General features: G+C 41.2%; 2 protein-coding genes across 4 annotated transcripts in view; one reads left to right on the plus strand and one right to left on the minus strand.

Annotated features, from left to right (window-relative positions):
• The window catches only part of chek2 (checkpoint kinase 2), a 43,298-nt gene extending 27,060 nt beyond the window's left edge, over positions 1 to 16,238 (minus strand). For both annotated transcript variants that reach the window (XM_087999909.1, XM_043715463.2), the window contains exons 1-5: positions 15,478 to 16,238; positions 12,170 to 12,294; positions 11,032 to 11,179; positions 8,723 to 8,813; positions 6,459 to 6,567 (exon numbers count right to left, since the gene is read on the minus strand). In XM_087999909.1, coding sequence (XP_087856035.1) covers positions 6,459 to 6,567; positions 8,723 to 8,813; positions 11,032 to 11,179; positions 12,170 to 12,294; positions 15,478 to 15,700 — 696 coding nt within the window. In that variant the 5' untranslated portion in view covers positions 15,701 to 16,238. The remainder of the gene's footprint in view (positions 1 to 6,458; positions 6,568 to 8,722; positions 8,814 to 11,031; positions 11,180 to 12,169; positions 12,295 to 15,477) is intronic.
• A 703-nt stretch (positions 16,239 to 16,941) lies between these two features.
• LOC122562546 (uncharacterized) overlaps positions 16,942 to 18,963 on the plus strand; it is a 101,364-nt gene continuing 99,342 nt past the window's right edge. Inside the window, exon 1 of one of the 2 annotated variants that reach the window (XM_088000302.1) lies at positions 16,942 to 17,245. In XM_088000302.1, the coding sequence (XP_087856428.1) occupies positions 17,042 to 17,245 (204 nt within the window). In that variant the 5' untranslated portion in view covers positions 16,942 to 17,041. The remainder of the gene's footprint in view (positions 17,246 to 18,963) is intronic. The other variant, XM_043715462.2, reaches the window with a different exon arrangement.

An 18,963-nucleotide genomic window follows, 5' to 3' on the forward strand; every position in this document is an offset into this window, starting at 1 on the left:
AGCCTTTAATATATTAGCATACTCCTCAGTAAGAGCAATTACTTTAGAGCAGGACACACCTACAGAAAAATGAGTACTATGAGATATACACTATCCCGCTCAGGAGATACATTGCATTTAACAGCTTGTGGACAGAGTTTCAGGAGCAAACTGGCAAACAAAAGAATGGCTGAACAATTTTTAGATTGACTTGTACACAATGGAGACTGAAGAATTAACAGAATATTTGGCATATTAGTTTACATGAAAACATTCCATACAGAATTTACAGCTACCTGGATATGTTTGTTAAATCTACTATCTGGTAGCTCAAGCAGTTCGCAGCTCTAGTGAAAAGTTCTGATCATTTCATTGTCAGAGCCCTCATGGTCACATACACTATTGATATTTAATTCAACAAGCACATACACATACTCACACTTGTTACAAATGGAAAAGCATGCATAGAAGAGAATAAAGTATATGAGATTGTAAAAAAGCCTGTGGTTGATTAAATAAAAAAGAATTCGGTTTTCACAATAAATGTTCCTCCATTAGTTATTTAAATACATAATTTTCTTTCTAGTGAAAATTAGAAAGGATGCAGCCATCAACTTGGGTAACCAACAAGCATGGAGCCAGTAATCTAAATACTTTCTTTCTTGAGGCTTCTGACTTATGTCCCATGTCAAGTTCTGCTCCAAAAGGCACTAACTGTTGCTTGTAAATGCTATCAAAAGTAAACTGGGCAATGTGGTCATTCTACAGGTATAAGCCTAAACACGTGAATGTCTGTTGACATCTCTAAAATGCCCTCATTAAATCACATCCAATCCCAGAAGCAGAGGACAGCGATATCAACTAATTATTGCCTCGGATGGTATCATCAAATTCAATACATTAAAAGGGAACAAATCAGACATTTAGGTTTGTGCGACATAATAGCACATTGCTATTCATTTAGATGCTGAACATTGCCCGACACCAGTGAGGTTCGTCCAATCAGAATTATTACTCTGCCCCTGTAAAATGACGAGAATAAATGTCACACTATAAAGCCATGAGACATATTGTAAATTACAAATCTCATTTCCCATTTCAACTTCTATTTGTGCATACAAACATATAATCTCGAAGTATGCGAAAAAAAATTGATAGAATAGCAGGTGCTAAACTTGGTCATAAGAGACACAAATTAAAAAAAAAATCAGTAAAGATCCTCCAACATTTTTTAAATGAATTCATGGGATGTGGGCACTGCCGATTGGATCATTTTTGCCCATCCTTACCAGCCCTCGAGAAGGTGGTGGTGAGCTGCTTTTTTGTGGTGTATGTGTTGGAATTCCCATGTAAATGCTGCTTTTTACTTCTAAATGGCAGTCATGGATCTGTAAGGTGTGGTCGAAAGAACTTCAATGAATTTCTGCAGTGCATTTTGTGGATGGTACAAACTGCTACTACTGTGCACCTGTGGTGAAGGGACTAAATGTGCAACTTCTGTCTGTCAAGCAAACTGCTTCAGGTATCAAGCTTCTTGAGTGTTGCTGAAGCTGCACTTATCCATACAAACGGAGAATACTCCATCACATGCCTGACCTATGCCTTTTAGATAGTGGACAGCCTTTGGGAATTCTGGAAATGAGTTAATCACTGCAGGATTTGTGCACTCAGACATGCTCTTCAAGCATCAGTTTAATATGGCTAGTACAGATCAGTTTCCTGTCAATGGTAACACCCAGGATGATGATACTGGCATTGCTATTGCTGAATCCGCCACATGACGGTTAGATTATTTCTTGTTGGAGACAGTTAATGCCCAGCACTGGTGGGACCCAGATTTACTTGGCACTTATCAGCTCAAACCTAATTACTGTCAAGGTCTTGTTAGATTTGGATATTATTAGTACAGGAGTCACAAATGTTGCTGAACTCTGTGCTGTTATTAACAAATACCCCCACTTCTGGTTTCATGATGGACGGAAGGTCATTGGTGAAGGTGGTGAAGCTGGTCCAACCTAGAACAATATCCCAAAGAACCCCTGAAGAGATCATAGAGCTGAGAGGACTGACATCCAACAATCACAGCCATCTTTCTTTACTCCAGATTTTACTCCAGCGAGCAGAAAATTCTCCTCACAACCTCCCCCACCCCCACTCCAGTTTTGCCAGGGCTTCTTGATATAATTCTTGATCAAATACAGCCCTGATGTCAAAGGCAGTCAACTTCCACCTCAACTCTGGCATTCAGATTTATTTTATCCACATTTAAACCATGGCTGAAATGAAGTTAGGAGCTGAATGGCCCAGTAAAGCCCAAACTGAGCATCAGTGAACAGATTATTGCTGAGCAGGATGCTACTGGATAGCACTGCTGATTATCCTGCCATCACTCTCCTGATGATCTCGAGAAGACTGATGGGGCTGTAAACAGCTGGGTTGGATTTGCCCTGATTTGTATGCACTACAAAACTGGTTGATTAACTACCTTGTCAGATAAGTGTTGGTATTGTAGCTGCTTTGGAACAGCTTGGCTAGTGGTGAAGCAAGTTTTAGAGCACATCATCAGTATCATTACTGGAATACTATCAAGGCCCATTGCCTTTGCAAACTAGTGCCTTCAGCCATTTTGTGCTATCACATGCAATTGATCAAACTGGCCAAAGAATTCCAGATTCTGGAAATCAGAAACAAAATCATAAATTGCAGATAAAGCTCAGCAGGTCTGGTAGCATCACAGAGAGAAAGTAGACAATGTTTCAGGTCCAGTGACACTCCTTCAGATATTTTATCTACTCATCACATCTGGCTGAATATTGCTGGAAATGCTTCAACCTTATATTTTGCACCAATGTATTATGTTCCCCCTTTATTAAGGATGGAGATACTTATGGCATCTTCTCCTCCAGTGAGTTGTTCAATTGTCCACAATCATTCACGACTGTATGTAATCGAACTACAGAATTTAAATTTATTCCATTGTTTGTGGAACTGCTTAGCTCAGTCTGTCACTTGCTGCTTATGCTGTCCGACCTGCTAGTCCAGATCTGTTGCTTCACCAACTGACACTTCGTTTTTAGATATTCTTGGCACTGCTCCTGGTAAGTCATCCTGCACTTTTCAATAAAGCAGGTTGAACTCCTAGCTTGACAATAATGGCAGCGCAGGGGATTTTCCAAATCATCAGGTTGCAGATTGTGTTGAAATACAATTGTGCTTCTGCTGATTGCCCACAGCACCACTTGGATGCCTAGTCAAGTTGCTAAACATGTTTGAAGTCCATCATTTAGCATGGTGATAATGTGACACAACAGGACGGAGGAGATCCTCAGTATGAAGACAGGATTTAGTCTTCACGTGGGCTTTGCAGTGATCAGTCTGTCAGGGACACATGCATCTGTGGCAGGCAGATTAGAGAAGATGAAATCAAGTAGTTTTTCCCTCTTGTTTACTCTGTCACCACCTGCTTCAGACTCAATCTAGCAGCTATGTCTTTTAGGGCCCAACAAGCTTCATCAGTCATGTGCTCATGGTGATAGACAATGAAGTCCCTCAGCCAGAGTACATTCTGCAGCCTTGCCACCTTCAGTGCATCCTGCAAGTGGTGTTCAACATGGATGACTATTCATTCATCAACAGAAGTGGTGGGGTATCACATGGTGACCAGCAGGAGGCTTCCTTGACCATGTTTGACCTGGGGGCTTCCCGAAGTCCACAATCAATGTTGAGGACTCAAAGGACAACTCACATTCTGACTGTATAAACAATGCTATCACCTCTGGTGAGTTTACCATGTTAGTGAGACAGGACATTCTGGGAGATGCTTTGTTTCCCGGAACAGTGTGTGCAAGTATACTTGCACAAGTATGACTGTCAAACACAACAACCTGACTAATTGGAGACATCTTTCTCAATTTTGGCATTAGCCCCCAGATATTGAGGATGACAACTTTTCATAATCAACCAGGCTGAGTTTGACATTGTGCCTTCATCAATATTATGGTTTCATTTCTTTTTAAGACATTTTAAGCAAACAACAGAGAGGTTTCCTAGGCCATTTCACAGGGTCGACAATATTGCTGTGTGCTTGGAGTTACATTTAATAACAGAAAACGGTTATTAAATGTAACCAGATGAGTTTTCACAATAATATTTCATGGTCATTATTAGACTTTCAGTCCCAGCTTTTATTGAATTTAAATTCCATCTGCTGCGATGGGTTTCAGACCCAGGTCCCCGAAACATTACCTGGGTCTCTGGATTACCAATCCAGCAACAATGTTATCACGTCAATACTACCCCAGATTGCATTTAGATGTTTTGGCTCCAACTGAGGAAGTTACTTTTCAGTTGTGGTTGATATATTGTTTTCTCCTAGAATCACTCATGTAGAAAATTTAACAGTCTTTAGTAGAAGCCCTCACTCTGCTGTAGAGATCTGTATGATATCCCTGAAGCAGGGTTCAGAACTTAATCACAGTATCCCTACATTGTGGAAGCAGTTTATTTGGCTCATCGAGTCCACACCAACCCTCGAAAGAGCATCCAACCCAGACCCTTGCCCCCTATAACTCCACAGCCAATCTACCTAATTTGCACATCTTTGGACTGTCAGAAACCGACCCAGGCAGGGGGAGAATGCGCAAATTCCACACAGACAGTTGCCCTAGGGTGGAATTGAGCCCGGGGCCCTGGCATTATGAGGCAGCAGTGCTAATCACAACCACCATGCTGCCCCAACTTGGATGGAATTAAGGGGAGAAAGGTATAGCAATTCAGCCACCCTGCTATAATATCATTCCCTGTTGCCCAATTCAAAAGTCTAAAACCCAAAACACTAAAAGGATATTTTGTGACCTGCTCTCCATGCTGATTGTGTATTTCATACAACAAAGATCAACTCTGCCTTGCATAGCCTCTCTTTAGCCATTGCTTCACAGCAAAGATAATTAATTTTTAATACAGGAAATTACTTTTTGACCAAATAATTCCCCCATACCTTGTTGAGAATTCCCTATCATGTTCTGGACAGAACATCTTCATAACACTAGCTCCCATCCGACCCATTCAACCACAGATTCCAACCAGTTCTTAATGAACTGCAAGGTTCAGTATTCACAATGTCTGTTAGAGACTACTGCCAGATTTTAATCCTAAACTTGTTCATCAACAGTTGCAGTCTGTGCTCCTGGCACTATTTTCACAGCATACTTTGAATAGTGTCCAGATTTCTACTCAGTTTAATAACTTGCATAGCAAGAAGGCTTGAAAAGTACAACAGGTCATGCAGCATCCGAGGAACAGGAGAATAGACGTTTCGGGCATAAGCCCTTCATCAGGAATGTGGGGAATGGGGAGAAGGGGGCTGAGGGATATATTGGTGGTGGTGGTGGTGGGATAGGGGGAAGCTGGAAAGGCAATAGGTGTTTGTAGGTGGGGGATGATGATGATGATAGGTCAGAATGGAGGGTGGAACAGACAGGTGGGAAGGTGGAGAGGTGGGACAGTTCAAGAGGGTGGTGGAGAGTTGGAGGGTTGGATCTGGGATGGTGGGGGAAAAAAAAAGAGAAGGGAGTTGAGGAAACTGGTGAAATAGATGTTGATGCCATGTGGTTGGAGAGTCCCACAGTGGAAGATGAGGCATTCTTTCTCCAGGCATCAGGTAACTAGGATTTGGCGGTGGAGACAGCCCATGACTTTCATGTCCTTGGCGGAGTGGTGGTGGTGGCGCCGGCAGCGGCAGGGGGTGGAGGTGGTTGAAGTGGACAGCCACAAGGCGGTAGGGTTGTTTGACACATTGTTCTCAGAAACGTTTCACAAGTTGGCATCTTGTCTCTTCAATGTAGAGGAGACCACAGCAAAAGCAACAGATACAGTACATGAGGTGTATGGATGCTCATGAAAATCTCTGCTGGATGTGGAAGGACCCTTTGGGGCCTTGGATGCAGGTGAGGGGGGGGCGCAGGTTTTACACCTTTTGCAGTGGTATGGGAAGGTGTCAGGAATGGAGGGTTGGTTGGTGGGGTGTGTGGACCTAACAATGGAGTCTCGGAGGGAATGGTCTATGCGGAATGCTGATAGGGATGGGGAGAGAAATATATCTCTGGTGGTGGGGTCTGACTATTGGTGGCAGAAATAGCTGAGTATGATGTGCTGTATCTGGAGATTGGTGGGTGGAAGGTGAGGACCAGGAGGGTTCTAATCTTGTTGCGGTTGGAGTGGTGGGGTTCAAGTGTTGAGGTGCGGGATTAGGAGGATATGCGCGAGAGGGCATTGTTGACCACATGAGGGGAAATTGTGATCCTTGAAGTAGGAGGCCATCTGGGATGTTCCGGAGTGGAACTGCACCTCCTGGGGGAGAGACACTGCCGAGCCAGAGAAGGCTCCCTCACTTTAATGGTGTTAAACGCCTTTGGCTTCAAAACAAAATACATTTAGATTAGATTACACAGATACTGTGCAATTCATTTGGTCATACTTACGCCTCGTTCAGACACAAGTTGTGCAAATTTGGGTTTATGTACAATCTTCACAGCTACTTTCTTGCAGTTTGCCTTTTCAAATGCCAGCTTCACTTCTCCACAAACACCTCTGCAGCATTAAAAATATTGTAAAATTAGAAATTAATCCAAATTACATATTGAAGGATAAGACAAACTGCACATAAACCTAAGCTACAGAAGGGACTTGTCTTCCTCACACTGAAGATTATACCTGCTGACAATATAACAATTTGCAAGTGCAGTGCTGGGACTCCTTGTCTACAAGTTTGAGATGAAAATTTATAAAATTGGATAGCTCTCTACTTCAATATATGAAGAGCTAAACTGAAATAAGAAATTGCAGAGTTTATAAATGGCACTCAGACTTATTAGTAATAAAATCAATTCAAGAAGAATATACTGTCCATCCTTCATTTTAAATGGTGTAGTTCCACAACAAAAAAAACTGAGTATTATAGCTCAGAGCTTGTTTACACTACTGTGGGAAAAGATCTGCCACCCTGCCTACTCACAGTACGCCCACACAGAATGTAGGAAATCAAACTTGGCCAAACTGTACCAGAAGCACCCAGAATGCCTCAGCATTGACCAACAAGCTGACAAGTGGAACCAGACAGAACCATAGTCACTCGCAGACAAGGGAATACAGTTCCCAAAACACACTAACAATAAGCTTCCTGGACCCGGTCAGCACAGCTGTCCCAAAGCCCAAGGGAAGTCTGAAAACACAGGAATACCAAAGCCACACAAAGGACAGGTCAGAGCTTGAGAGAAGATTTGTAGCTCGGGTGCTCGCTGTTGTGGTTCTGTTCACCGAGCTGGGAATTTGTGTTGCAGACGTTTCGTCCCCTGGCTTGGTAACATCCTCAATGCTTGGGAGCCTCCTGTGAAGCGTTTCTGTGATCTTTCCTCCGGCATTTATAGTGATTTGTATCTGCCGCTTCTGGTTGTCAGTTCCAGCTGTCCGCTGCAGTGGTCGGTATATTGGGTCCAGATCGATGTGCTTATTGATAGAATCTGTGGATGAGTGCCATGCCTCTAGGAATTCCCTGGCTGTTCTCGGTTTGGCTTGTCCTATAATAGTACTGTTGTCCCAGTCGAACTCATGTGACTTGTCATCTGAGTGTGTGGCTACTAAGGACAGCTGGTGTGTCGTTTCGTGGCTAGTTGGTATTCATGGATGCGGATCATTAGCTGTCTTCCAGTTTTTCCTATGTAGTGTTTTGTACACTACATTGGTTTTGCTCATGCTGGGTATCGGGTCCTTCGTCCTGGCGAGTTGTTGTCCGAGAGTGGCTGTTGGTTTGTGTGCTGTTATGAGTTCTAGTGGTCGCAGTAGTCTGGCTGTCAGTTCGGAAATGCTCTTTATGTATGGTAGTGTGGCTAGTCCTTTGGGTTGCGGCATGTCCTCGTTCCGTTGTCTTTCCCTTAGGCATCTGTTGATGAAATTGTGCGGGTATCCGTTTTTGGCGAATACATTGTATAGATGTTCTTCTTCCTCTTTTTGCAGTTCTGGTGTACTGCAGTGTGTTGAGGCCCTTTTGAATAGTGTCTTGATGCAACTTCTTTGGGTGTGTTGGGGTGGTTGCTTTCGTAGTTCAGGACTTGGTCTGTGTGTGTGGCTTTCCTGTATACCTTTGTGGTGTATCCTCAGCTCAAGGAAGAAAACCCTTTATCCACCTGTACAGACGGTCAGTTCTGTGTCAGCCTCATCAATTTCTCTTCTAGCGATATCACTTGTAACAAACAGCTTATCAATTTCACCCAATCTGTCTTGTGTGGTCTCTGCTTTATTGCGCTAATTTCTCCAACAGCAACATTAATTTATTCAGTCAATACATTTTCTACTTGATGCTAGATTCGTTTTTTTTCAAATTAGGTGGGGAATAGCATTGAACAACTGGAGTTGCTTCCCTCATCACGATCCAGGTAACTTTACTAAAAGTGTAGTCAGTTCAGTTGAAATGCTTCTTCCTCCAAAAAGGTACCCCATGCAAACTTAGATCACATAGATGAATGATCATTTTGGGAAAGTAGAGAAGAATCCAAGAGTTCAGCAAATCTTTGAAAAAGGAAATATTAAACTGCTGCTAATAGGAATATCCAAGCACTGCAGAAAATAATGATCTCAACTGGCTTCTTTTCCAGTTGGTTACTGTCTGGTGTTTTCCTAACAATTGTACAGTTGTCGGTAAGAATATTACAATATTCTAGAGCTTGAATGAAAGATAACTTATACTTACGAGCCAAGAGGTTTTGAAATGATGTATTTATCCCGGAACTCTTTTGGCAAGTTCAATTGGTCATCAGTTGTGAGGTCAGAAAAGACAAAAACTAGAAGTAGAAACATAGAGTAAATCATCTGCCTCATTTAAAACACTGTTTTACAGAAACCTTCCATTTTTTAGCTAACTGACCTGTAATCAACTTAATTAAGAGCTGTCCCACATTCCAGCTTTGCCCAGTCTAGAGTAGAGCAATAAGGAGGGAGTTCAACATGGATCCAAAAGACTGGCCATAGAAATACCATGTTGAATCACTGATAGGCAAGAATTGATTTCTAATGATCTGGCAACAGTAAACAACAAAATGTGGTTGAGGGGGCCAGATTAATAGTCACCCAGGTGTTAGAGGAAGTTTTTCATCCTATCACTTTCTTTGGGCAATTACAGACGAACCTCGATTATCTGAATACCAATTATGTGAAAATCGGATTATGCCGACAGAAACATTACGTCAAAGACTTGTTTCCAACAGTGATCGTGTCTTTTGTTTGCAGTGATTAAATAGGGACCATCTCCAAATGAATGACCTCCCGCCCCCTCTCTCTCTCTCCACATTTTCGCTGGAGTTCTACAGAGGGTTGTACCCTAACAACTACCCCCTTCCCCAGATAATCTCTCCAACATTGTCCTGTACAGGGTAAAGGTGGAACGTGTCAAAAAGTTGCAGTAAAATGTTGTGTGTGCGCGCTATTTAGAGACTTACCCCACAACGGCAGCTGCAGCAGCAGCACTCTTGTTGTTGATGTCCAGTCCGGCCCCCAGAGGGGGGGTGGGGAGGGGGGGCGGTATTGGACAGGATTGCGGGGACGGGGGTGCGGGGTAGTCAATGTTGGATGTGGGGGTGGTGTTGGAGGGCTGGGGGGCAGTACTAGATGGGGGGAGCGGGGTGGGGGTGCGGTGTTGGACCAGGTTGGGGGTGGACAGGGGCGCGGTGTTGGACAGGGTTGGGGGTGGGAGGGGCAGTGTTGGAATGGGTTGGGGCTCGGATAATTGATTAGCTGAACGCAATAGTGCCCGGCCATCTCATTCGGATAATCGAGGTTCCCCTGTATTAAGTTTGACTGAGTCAAAACACTCCAAAAAGTTTCCAATTTAAAAGAACCTTTTACAGAGGATTCCAGAAGCGTAGGAGTTGTCATTACAAGTTTCAATTTCCTAACCAGTTCCTATGGAGTCAGCCATTTAAGCATTCAGCATGGTCCGAAAGCATAGGCAAGAGTGGTGTAATTTCAACAGCTATTTGGCCATCGGAATAGCAGGATCAAAGCTTTGATCTGTACTGTGAGAGTTTTCTCTAGATTGTAAGGTACTAGTGCATGTATTCTGAAAGTTCCACTTTGCTATTCATTGAACACCTACATTAAAAAGAAGCACAAGCACCAGTACAGGCATGTCTCTTAAGGAAAATGTTGAAAAGGTTTCAATCTCAAAAGTATTAACTTGAATTCATGCATCCACTATCATGACTCAGCATGCTCCAAACTGCTTGATATCCAAATAAAATACTTTTGAGATATAGTCACTGTACAAAGTAGACAATCACACCAGTTAATTCACATACAGCAATGAGATGATTGATCTCTTTTGATGATGTTGGTTTAGGGACTAATGTAAAGCATAACAATCAGAAAGCTTCCATGCTCTTCCTTCTTTAAGTGCCTCCCAGGAATATTTAAATCCCCAGGTCACAGAAGTGAATTTAGAAATCAACAGAAGCCTCCAGATTAACTTCTAAAAGAAATATTTTGAGCAATTTAATTAGTCCACTTTTCAATTTTGGTAGTTTCACTTAAAGCAGATCATCAACTTCCAATTCTCAATTTTTAGCTTTTGGACCCACTTTCCTGCAAATAAATTTATGGCACTTAATTATGGTTTCTCAGTATCATTTCAGCCCGTCTGGTGCACATGACCGGTTTGTTGATGTGACAAACCCCAACAAAAATTAAAACTAGTAAGACCTAGACTGCTTAAATTAGCATCCAACAAGAATTATAACAAAGATCAGCAATCCCTGCACTTGATCAACCTGGTCCAAAGGAGTAACCAAAATTGGAGTTCTCGCAAGCTACGGATGGAGAAAGTGTTCCCAATCCATAAAAGGTATTTATGGATAACGGCCATAAAGTAACATAAGGCACGAGTCCAAGCACAACCTTGTCAGTGATAAATATTTGAAGCAAATTTCCAAGTATACTTGCAAGCAGGTCCAGAAAAGATGCAACCAAATTGGACCAACTACCAATATATTAAAAACACGTTTTTACCTTTGTGTAATTCATGATTAATTGCAATTTCTGCATTGTTGCACAATGGTAATCTTCGATCTTTTCCAATTATCTGGCCATTCAGGAAGGTACCATTCGAACTGTGATCTTCAATAAATACTACGAATGTGCTTCCAGGGCCCTTTTCCTAAATAAGACCAGGAAATAAATTCTGAAACGGAGGTGTACGCTTTCAATTATTGAACTGGTTTGCTAAAATTGCTGGAAGTAGCACATCTATACCAATGCTACACATTCCATTTTGTATATGTGAGCTAAAGTGTAACGGTGTGCTTCCACCCACAAAGTCAGCCAATGTTAGCATTGGTTATTCTAAGCTTATACAGGAATACAGGTAGAATAGCAACAATCAAACCAAATGGGCAAAAAATGTTGCATTAATTGATTTTTAAATTTCGTTTGGAATTCCCAATGATTTTAACTGAAGCTGTTAAAAGTTCATCATTTCAGAAGGATATAAAAGAGGCATTCACCCCAGGACACCAGTCACTTTAAAGGATGCATAATTTCAAAATGGACTAATATGGCTGTACCAAATAAACCATATCTACTGAGATTAGATGAGCTGCATTTCAACAGGTCTTGGTTTGTAATTCCACTGTATGACACGATGTTTCACAAACCTCAGGAAGTATTGGTAAGCAAATTAAAGTAGTAATTACAATTATTAACTTTATAAACGTATACTGATCGCAATACAGAATTTCCAAGTTTGTGATTTTTGTTTAAGAAAGGAACCACCATCTTTGGAGTTAGGGGAGAAAACTGGCAGAAAACTAGCCCTGGGTGAGGCAGTCTCTGCATCACTAGTAGCCTGAGTATTAGTTTTCCAAATAGCAACGGTTGACAGATTCTGCAGCTGTGTGGGGCATCACAGCAATCACAATCAGGTTACTTTTCTTGCACGTATGCTCGAACAAGGACATATTTTAAAAAGGCAATCAAATCAATTTTGTTCAAATATGAATCAATATTACGTTTCTTAGTTTTCATATACAGAATATGATTCAGAACAATAGGTCGTATAAACTGACATTCAGATTCTATTCAACCGGACTCAAAAGGAAACCTTCAAATGTCATTTTATAGTCCTAGCTACAGTGTTGTCATAGCTTACTCTGATAATTCTGCAGTGTTTCTTGCTGTACGATTTGAAGTGCTCCTTCCTCTTCAACACTGGATGATCAAAACAATAGTGACATGATTTATCCCTTCCGAACCAGTACTCGTTATCTAAGCAATCTGTGACAAAAAAAAAAGACGTGATTGGATGGACAAATCCATGTCTCTAAAGTTCTCAAATATCTTTCCACAAGATATACTCTCCTAGAATAATCAATGCAAATCAAAACTCGGATAAATAAAAAACATTTTTGAGTGAGGTGCTGGAGGGTGAATGTGCTCACAGAACCATACATTAAGACAAGCCCAACGAAAAAAATCAGAAACAAAAACAGAAATCGCTGGAAAACCTCAGTGGGTCTGGCAGCATCTGTGGAGACAATACAGAATTTCCATTTTGGTCCAGTGATCGTTCTTCAGAACCTTCAGTGCTTTCTCTGCACAAACACTGCCAGACCTGCTGAGCTTTTCCAACAATTTCGGTTCTGGTTTCTGACTTCCAACATCCATGGTTCTTTGGTTATTTTTGTCTAATAAAAATCACCCAGGTTTGGAAGAAATTCTTACATACAAACTGTCACTAATTGAATTAAGTTAATCGGCCATGAGCAACATTTCTCTGCAAATATTCTTAACTCGGCATTGAGCCAAATAGCTTGTGCTCCTCATCTGACCTCACCACAAGTTTCAAGCTGTCAATGAACAGCAGCTAGCCACCAAATATCATTAAGTGTACAAAAATAAAAACAGGAAACAAAGCATATCTGAATATCTGACTTCAAAGTATTATATACTTGTCAAAGTACACAAGGCTTTTCAAAATCATTTCAATAACTACCCTCATGTTTAAATAAATCAAAAAGGAAAGAAGTTTAAAAAGATGGTTAATTTAAGGTGTCTCTCACTGTTGCAAGCCAGCTGCTTCGTCAATTGCTAACACACAAGATTAGGACATTTGCTTGATGACACATTTATTTGCTCACTCTTTGCTTCCTCAATCTGGCTCAAACAGAAACATCCAATTAAAACTTGGTCAAAAACGGACACTACATTATTAGCCTGTAAAATTTTGAAAACAGAAGCTCAACAATATGAAATGAACATTGAAGGTTAGTATCAGTGCTTCAAACCGGTTTATATCTAAAATATGTTAATTTATTACCAAAAACTTCTACACAATGTCAAGACCATTTTCAGGACAATTCCAAAACTGTTTATTACTCCATGTTTCTGGATCAAAATGTTGATCATTAGAACATAATATCGAGGAGCAAGAAGAGGCCTACTCATGCCTAATTCACCACCTCACACCTGCTCCACCATTTGATATGATCATCACAGCCTCAACTCCACTCTCCTGCTAACTCCCCATAATCCTTCAACCCATTACTAATTAAATATCTGTATATTTCCTCAAAATTATTCAATGTCCCAGCATACATCCTGTGCTGAAGTAGTGAATTCCAGAAAGTCACAACAGAGAGAGAAGTAATTCCTCTTGATCTGTTTTAATTACTACCCCTTATCTTAAAATTATGACATTGTTTTAGATGGCCACACAAGGAAACATCCTTTCTACATCTACAACCCCCTTAAGCATCCTTTACATCTCAATATGACCTGCTCTTTCTAAACTCTAGAGAGTTTAGGCCTGAAGTGCTAAATCTCTTTTTACAAGACAAACTCCTCATCTGTGAAATCAACCTAGTGAACGTCCTCTGAAGTGTCTGCTTCCTCAAGCATGGGGACCAAAATTGTGCACAATATTTCAGGTACTGTCTTTTGTTTTTCAGCCTATTCCTCCTTCCAACATATGATTTATAGTGTCTTTCTTTCCACAGCACTACTCAAAAATGAACAAAAATTAAATTATAAAAAGTATTATTGTTACTTTAAGCTTCATTTTGCACTTGGGAGGTTTATCAGACAAGATTCAATGTACAACCTTTGTATTGTAATACCTGAACAATGTTCCAAAATATTTATATTACTGCAGAGATTAGGGACCTGCAATACTTTACTACTTTCCTTTTCATAAATGAGAATTTAGAAACAAGCACATGGCCCTTTCAGGTACTGACTCCTTAGGTAAACAAATACAGTGTGATATTTATAATTTCAGACATCTGATTTCATTTTTCTCAACTCAGAACAAGTCTCAAGCTATCACTTCAATAACATTACTATTGTACCAACATAACACCACCGAGATCTCGATGTTATTTATAGCCATGACAAAATTCAATCCACACAATTTATACATTTTATATAATCAATTCTCTGTACCACCACAACCTTCTCCTCTCATGTCTTTATGGCATTTACCCCTCGACCAACTTCAGTTACACCAACTACTCAGTAAAAGGAGAAACCTCAAATTAAAACAGCTGACTAGAAATTACAGCTGTTTTGGGGTACTGAATGGTAACTTAAATCACAAAGAAAATGTAGGGTGGTTAGTGAGCTGGACACAATACCCATCACATTGATAAAAGCTTTAAAACCCTGGTGTACAATGCCCACACATGGAACAGGTTACAAGCATTTTGAATTTGAAATTCAAGGGCCTATTGACAATACTGACCCTCCCAGTCCTGCAAGAAAGACTACACTCAGGCAAAACTTGAATGGGCAACATATTAGACTTCAATTAACAAGGGAGCTTTAAATATTTATTTATCCGACTATAAAGCCTTCGGATAGTACTATCGCCTTTTATTGTAAATGCACATAGCAATGTTGCTTTTATTTTCATCATAAAGGGAATACTGCATTCTGTAGGTGTTTCTTTTATACTTGAAGGTTTCTTAAAAATAATCTAGCTGACATCAAAAACAGTGAAAATTGAAAATAAATGAAAAATAGTCCAATAATAGAATCAGATTTGCTACAGTTTATGAGCAATTACTGCAAAATTCAATTTAAGCTTCCAGTTTAGAAACATCTACACCACTTTACAAGAATTCAGAGCAGACTTCCCTACAGGAGTATTGTTTGGCTGACTTTCCCCTTTGTGTCAATACAAAAAGGTCGAATGAAAAAAAAAGGGCAGAGGCCGAGGTTCAAGTTCTACCTGTTTCAGAAGTGTGTAATAACATCTGGGAACGGGTTGATCAGAACATGCCTAACTACCAGTCCAAACTCAGAAGCTCAGGTCAGCACAACTCTTAAGCACCTAAAACACGTAGGATAGATCAAAACTGAAGTGATGCTGGCTCTTGCCATATCCATAACAGTTGATACCTTTCAGAATCAATTGCCTGAAGCACAAGTTCTACAAGGTTTTGTTTTAAAGGTACTCACCAAAGTTCCAAAATCCTTTTTCTAGCGCCCAGAGGCGTCCCCAAGGTTTAGGCAATTCTTCCACTTCTGGAATGGTAGCAAGATCCTGGGTAGGGTTGGAATCCAGGATGACAGTGCCTGCTGAGGATAGGCTGCTCGATCCAGTGCCGCTGGTGGACGAGGCGGACTGGGACTGACTCTGGGACTGTGATTGGGATGTGCTGGTAACGGTCTCCTTCGACATTGTAGGTTTGAGACCAAACAAAAATGATGATAACAATAGAAGAGCTTGAGGAGGTGGGGGAGGCGAGAATGAACCACTCTCCGCAATTCTCGGCGACGTGGTGAATTAAAACAAAAGATGTTAAACCCCACTTTTTTTAAAAAAAAAAGAGCAGTGGACATAAACTATGGGAGATTTTCGGTGAAAATGGTCATTGTTTATTCTGCTGCATTAAAAAGAGTTGGTGCTAAATCTCAACCCATCGCAACTCGGTACTGAGTTTGCTTCCCATCGGCAAAACAAAACAAAAACCTAACTGAATGGAATCAAACGCCAATTAGGCACATATAAAAGGTCCAGGTGTGGACAAAAAGTGTAAATCCACATCAATGGCAATAGATGAAAATAATATAAGGGAAGGCTGACAAGGTCCCCAGAAAGTGTCTTTCTCCAAGAGACCAACTCAGTCTCAACCTCTTCAGGGCAACGTGTACAATTAACCCTATCTTTCCGCAGTATCTAACACACAAACATCTTATGTCCTTTACAGATATAGAAAGAGATTTCGCTTTAAAGCTGTTTACATCCCTCCCATTCTCCCGCCCGAAACCCAGACATGCTGCAACCACGCCTTTGACTATCACCTTTGACCTCCCTCCCAACTGCTACCCACGGCGCGAGCAAAATATTTTTATCATTCTATCATATCTTTGCGGGCAAACACAAACCACTCCGACATTATGATTCTAAACCCTCCTTGGATTCGTAAAAGTTTTATTTATCTCCCGCCCCCAAAAAAGCGTGGCTGCTGACGCAAGGAATTCTGGGGAAGGGGGTGACGGTTGGGCTTTGACCGTTATATTTTTTTAAAAAACGAGGACGGGCGATGGTTTGGATTCGACTTTTTTTCGACGTCTTTCGCATCTGCGGTTGTTAAAAGGAGGTGGGAATAACTTTTGGAAAGGCGGAACTTTGGGAAAAGTGGATTGTTTTCGGTCGCCATGGCAACCGGGGAGCCCATCGAACTTGCTGCTTCGCCTCAAGTCCCGCCTCAGAGACTCCCATTGGTCAATTGATCACGTGAATGTCAATAATGGGAGCTTCTATTGGTTAACTCGGGTGCCAGTCATTACACGGGCGGGGACCGCTTCATCATCAAGGCAGGTTGAGGGGTTGTTTGGGAGGTATGGCAATGACCTGTATCCCCCTTATCTGGGGGGGAGAAACGGGATTGTAAACAACAACAACAACAATAATAATAATGTTGTTATTATAATTTTTGGAGGAAGAGTAGTTTACGCTGTCAGATATTGGAGATTGATAGTTTTTTTTTGTTTGAATTCTGCTCTCAGTTTGAAGGCAATGGTGCTCACCGAGAAATCTTCCGAGGAAGATGCTGATGCTGGGGCAGAGGCGGGAGAGGGAGAGACTGATAAGGTGGATAAAACAGAAGGAGTTCAGAAGGTTCGTGCAGCAGGTGTTTACCTACATCAACTCGGGGGTGTCAGCAGCAAGCCCCCCAGCAGACCCCGCAACTCTTACAGCAGGGGCAGCGTCGACTTCAAAGTAGGTTCGATGTGTTATTCTGTGCATATATTCCCGCATGTCATAGCCTGGGCCAGCATTTGTTGCCTGTCCCTTTTTTTTTTGTATTTAAGAGCCAACCGCGGGAGTAGAGTCACAGGTAAGGTCTCCATGTCTTATCAGAGCATCGTGCTGCTCTCCTCTTAGAAACAAAATTCAATAAAATTTAGAGGAGACCACCAAAACTGGAAACAAGACAATTTATTACGAACTTGCAAGTAAGGGCTTCACTTGCATAAGCAAATTAGAACTTGGGTTAATGTACAGTTATACCCTTTGAGCTGAGTGAAGTAATCTCTCCAGACTCCTAATTACCCAATCTCTCTTACTATTTCGCCTCTTCTCATCTATGCTCCACACCCATTGCCCCTTTCTTTCCAAGTTGGCAATTTCCCCCTTGCACGTATCTCAATGTTCCCCTTTGTAACTTCTTTCATTATCCATAGGTACATTCCATTCTTGTACATACATCTTAACAATGTATCTTTTTCATGTTTCGCTTATATGTTTCAGTAATCTTAGCTTTTTGCTGAAACTGTTGTTTTAAACATTATGGTAAAAGGAATTATTTTCTTTAATAAATCTACATTGAAGTTAGTACTTAACTATCCATAATTATGCACTGAAAAGTAGAGATACTCTTCCCTAAATACCTGCAGAGTTAATAGTTCTCTTGCTGTACCCCTTTGCTGTATGCTTTTTCTATATCTGCAAAAACAACACTTTTCCCCATTTCTAACAATGGTGAGTGGTGGCATAATTGGAGGGTCACCATCTTTCAGGTGAGGAGAGAGATTGAGAAGGAGAGCCCTTCATGGTAAGCTCAGCCAGTGTGGAAATTGAGCCCATGGTGTTGATATCACTCTGTGTGTTGCAAACAAACTGTCCAGCTAACTGACCCAAGTAGGCCAACTGACAAGTGCAACAATTATATTTTTATTTGTGGGTGTCGGCTGGCTGTGCCCATCCCTCATTGCTGTAGGTATACAGTCGCAGGTAAGCCAGACCAGGTAAGGATGATGGATTTCCTTCCCTAAAGTACATTATTTAACAAAATGTTTGTTTTTTTTAAATGGCTATCAACAGCAGTTAACCTGGTCAACATGTTTTACAATGATTTCACATTTCACCATCTGACATGGTGGGAATTGATCCTTTGTCCCCAGAAATTAGCTTGGGGTTCTAAATTACCAACTCAAGTCCTTTCCTGACCTGACCCAGGGCATCTGGCCTGTCCCTCCATTAAGATCAAAGGAGAAGTCCTCCCAAATGTGGAACAATTCCCCAACCTGGAGAGGCACTTGTCATCTAAGGCAGACATTGATGCGGAGATCCACAAGTGCTGCCTTCGGACGAGTGTCTTCAACAGCCACGATATCTGTACTGATACAGAAAACTTATCAATAACTAGCATCTGTGGGCATAGGAGTGTGCTGGTTGTTCAAATATTCCAACTGATTATGTGAATCTCTTGATCAGTGTAAAAACACACACTAAGTAATAGAAACATAATGCAGGAGGTATACACATCACTGTTATACTTTACTTGCAGCATAAATCACTTAAATAATGATGCAACCTAGCCTTAAATAAAACTTAATGGCAGCGAGCCTTCTCACTCTCAGCCTCAACTGGCTACTTGAACGTTGCGGAGATTGCGATAATGCAGTAAACTTAGGGTATTTCAAGGAGGTTATTTT

Source organism: Chiloscyllium plagiosum, unplaced genomic scaffold (assembly GCF_037043375.1).
Source record: "Chiloscyllium plagiosum isolate Xiang-an unplaced genomic scaffold, Cpla_swu_hap1 HiC_scaffold_24, whole genome shotgun sequence".
Classification (NCBI taxonomy): Eukaryota; Metazoa; Chordata; class Chondrichthyes; order Orectolobiformes; family Hemiscylliidae; genus Chiloscyllium; species Chiloscyllium plagiosum.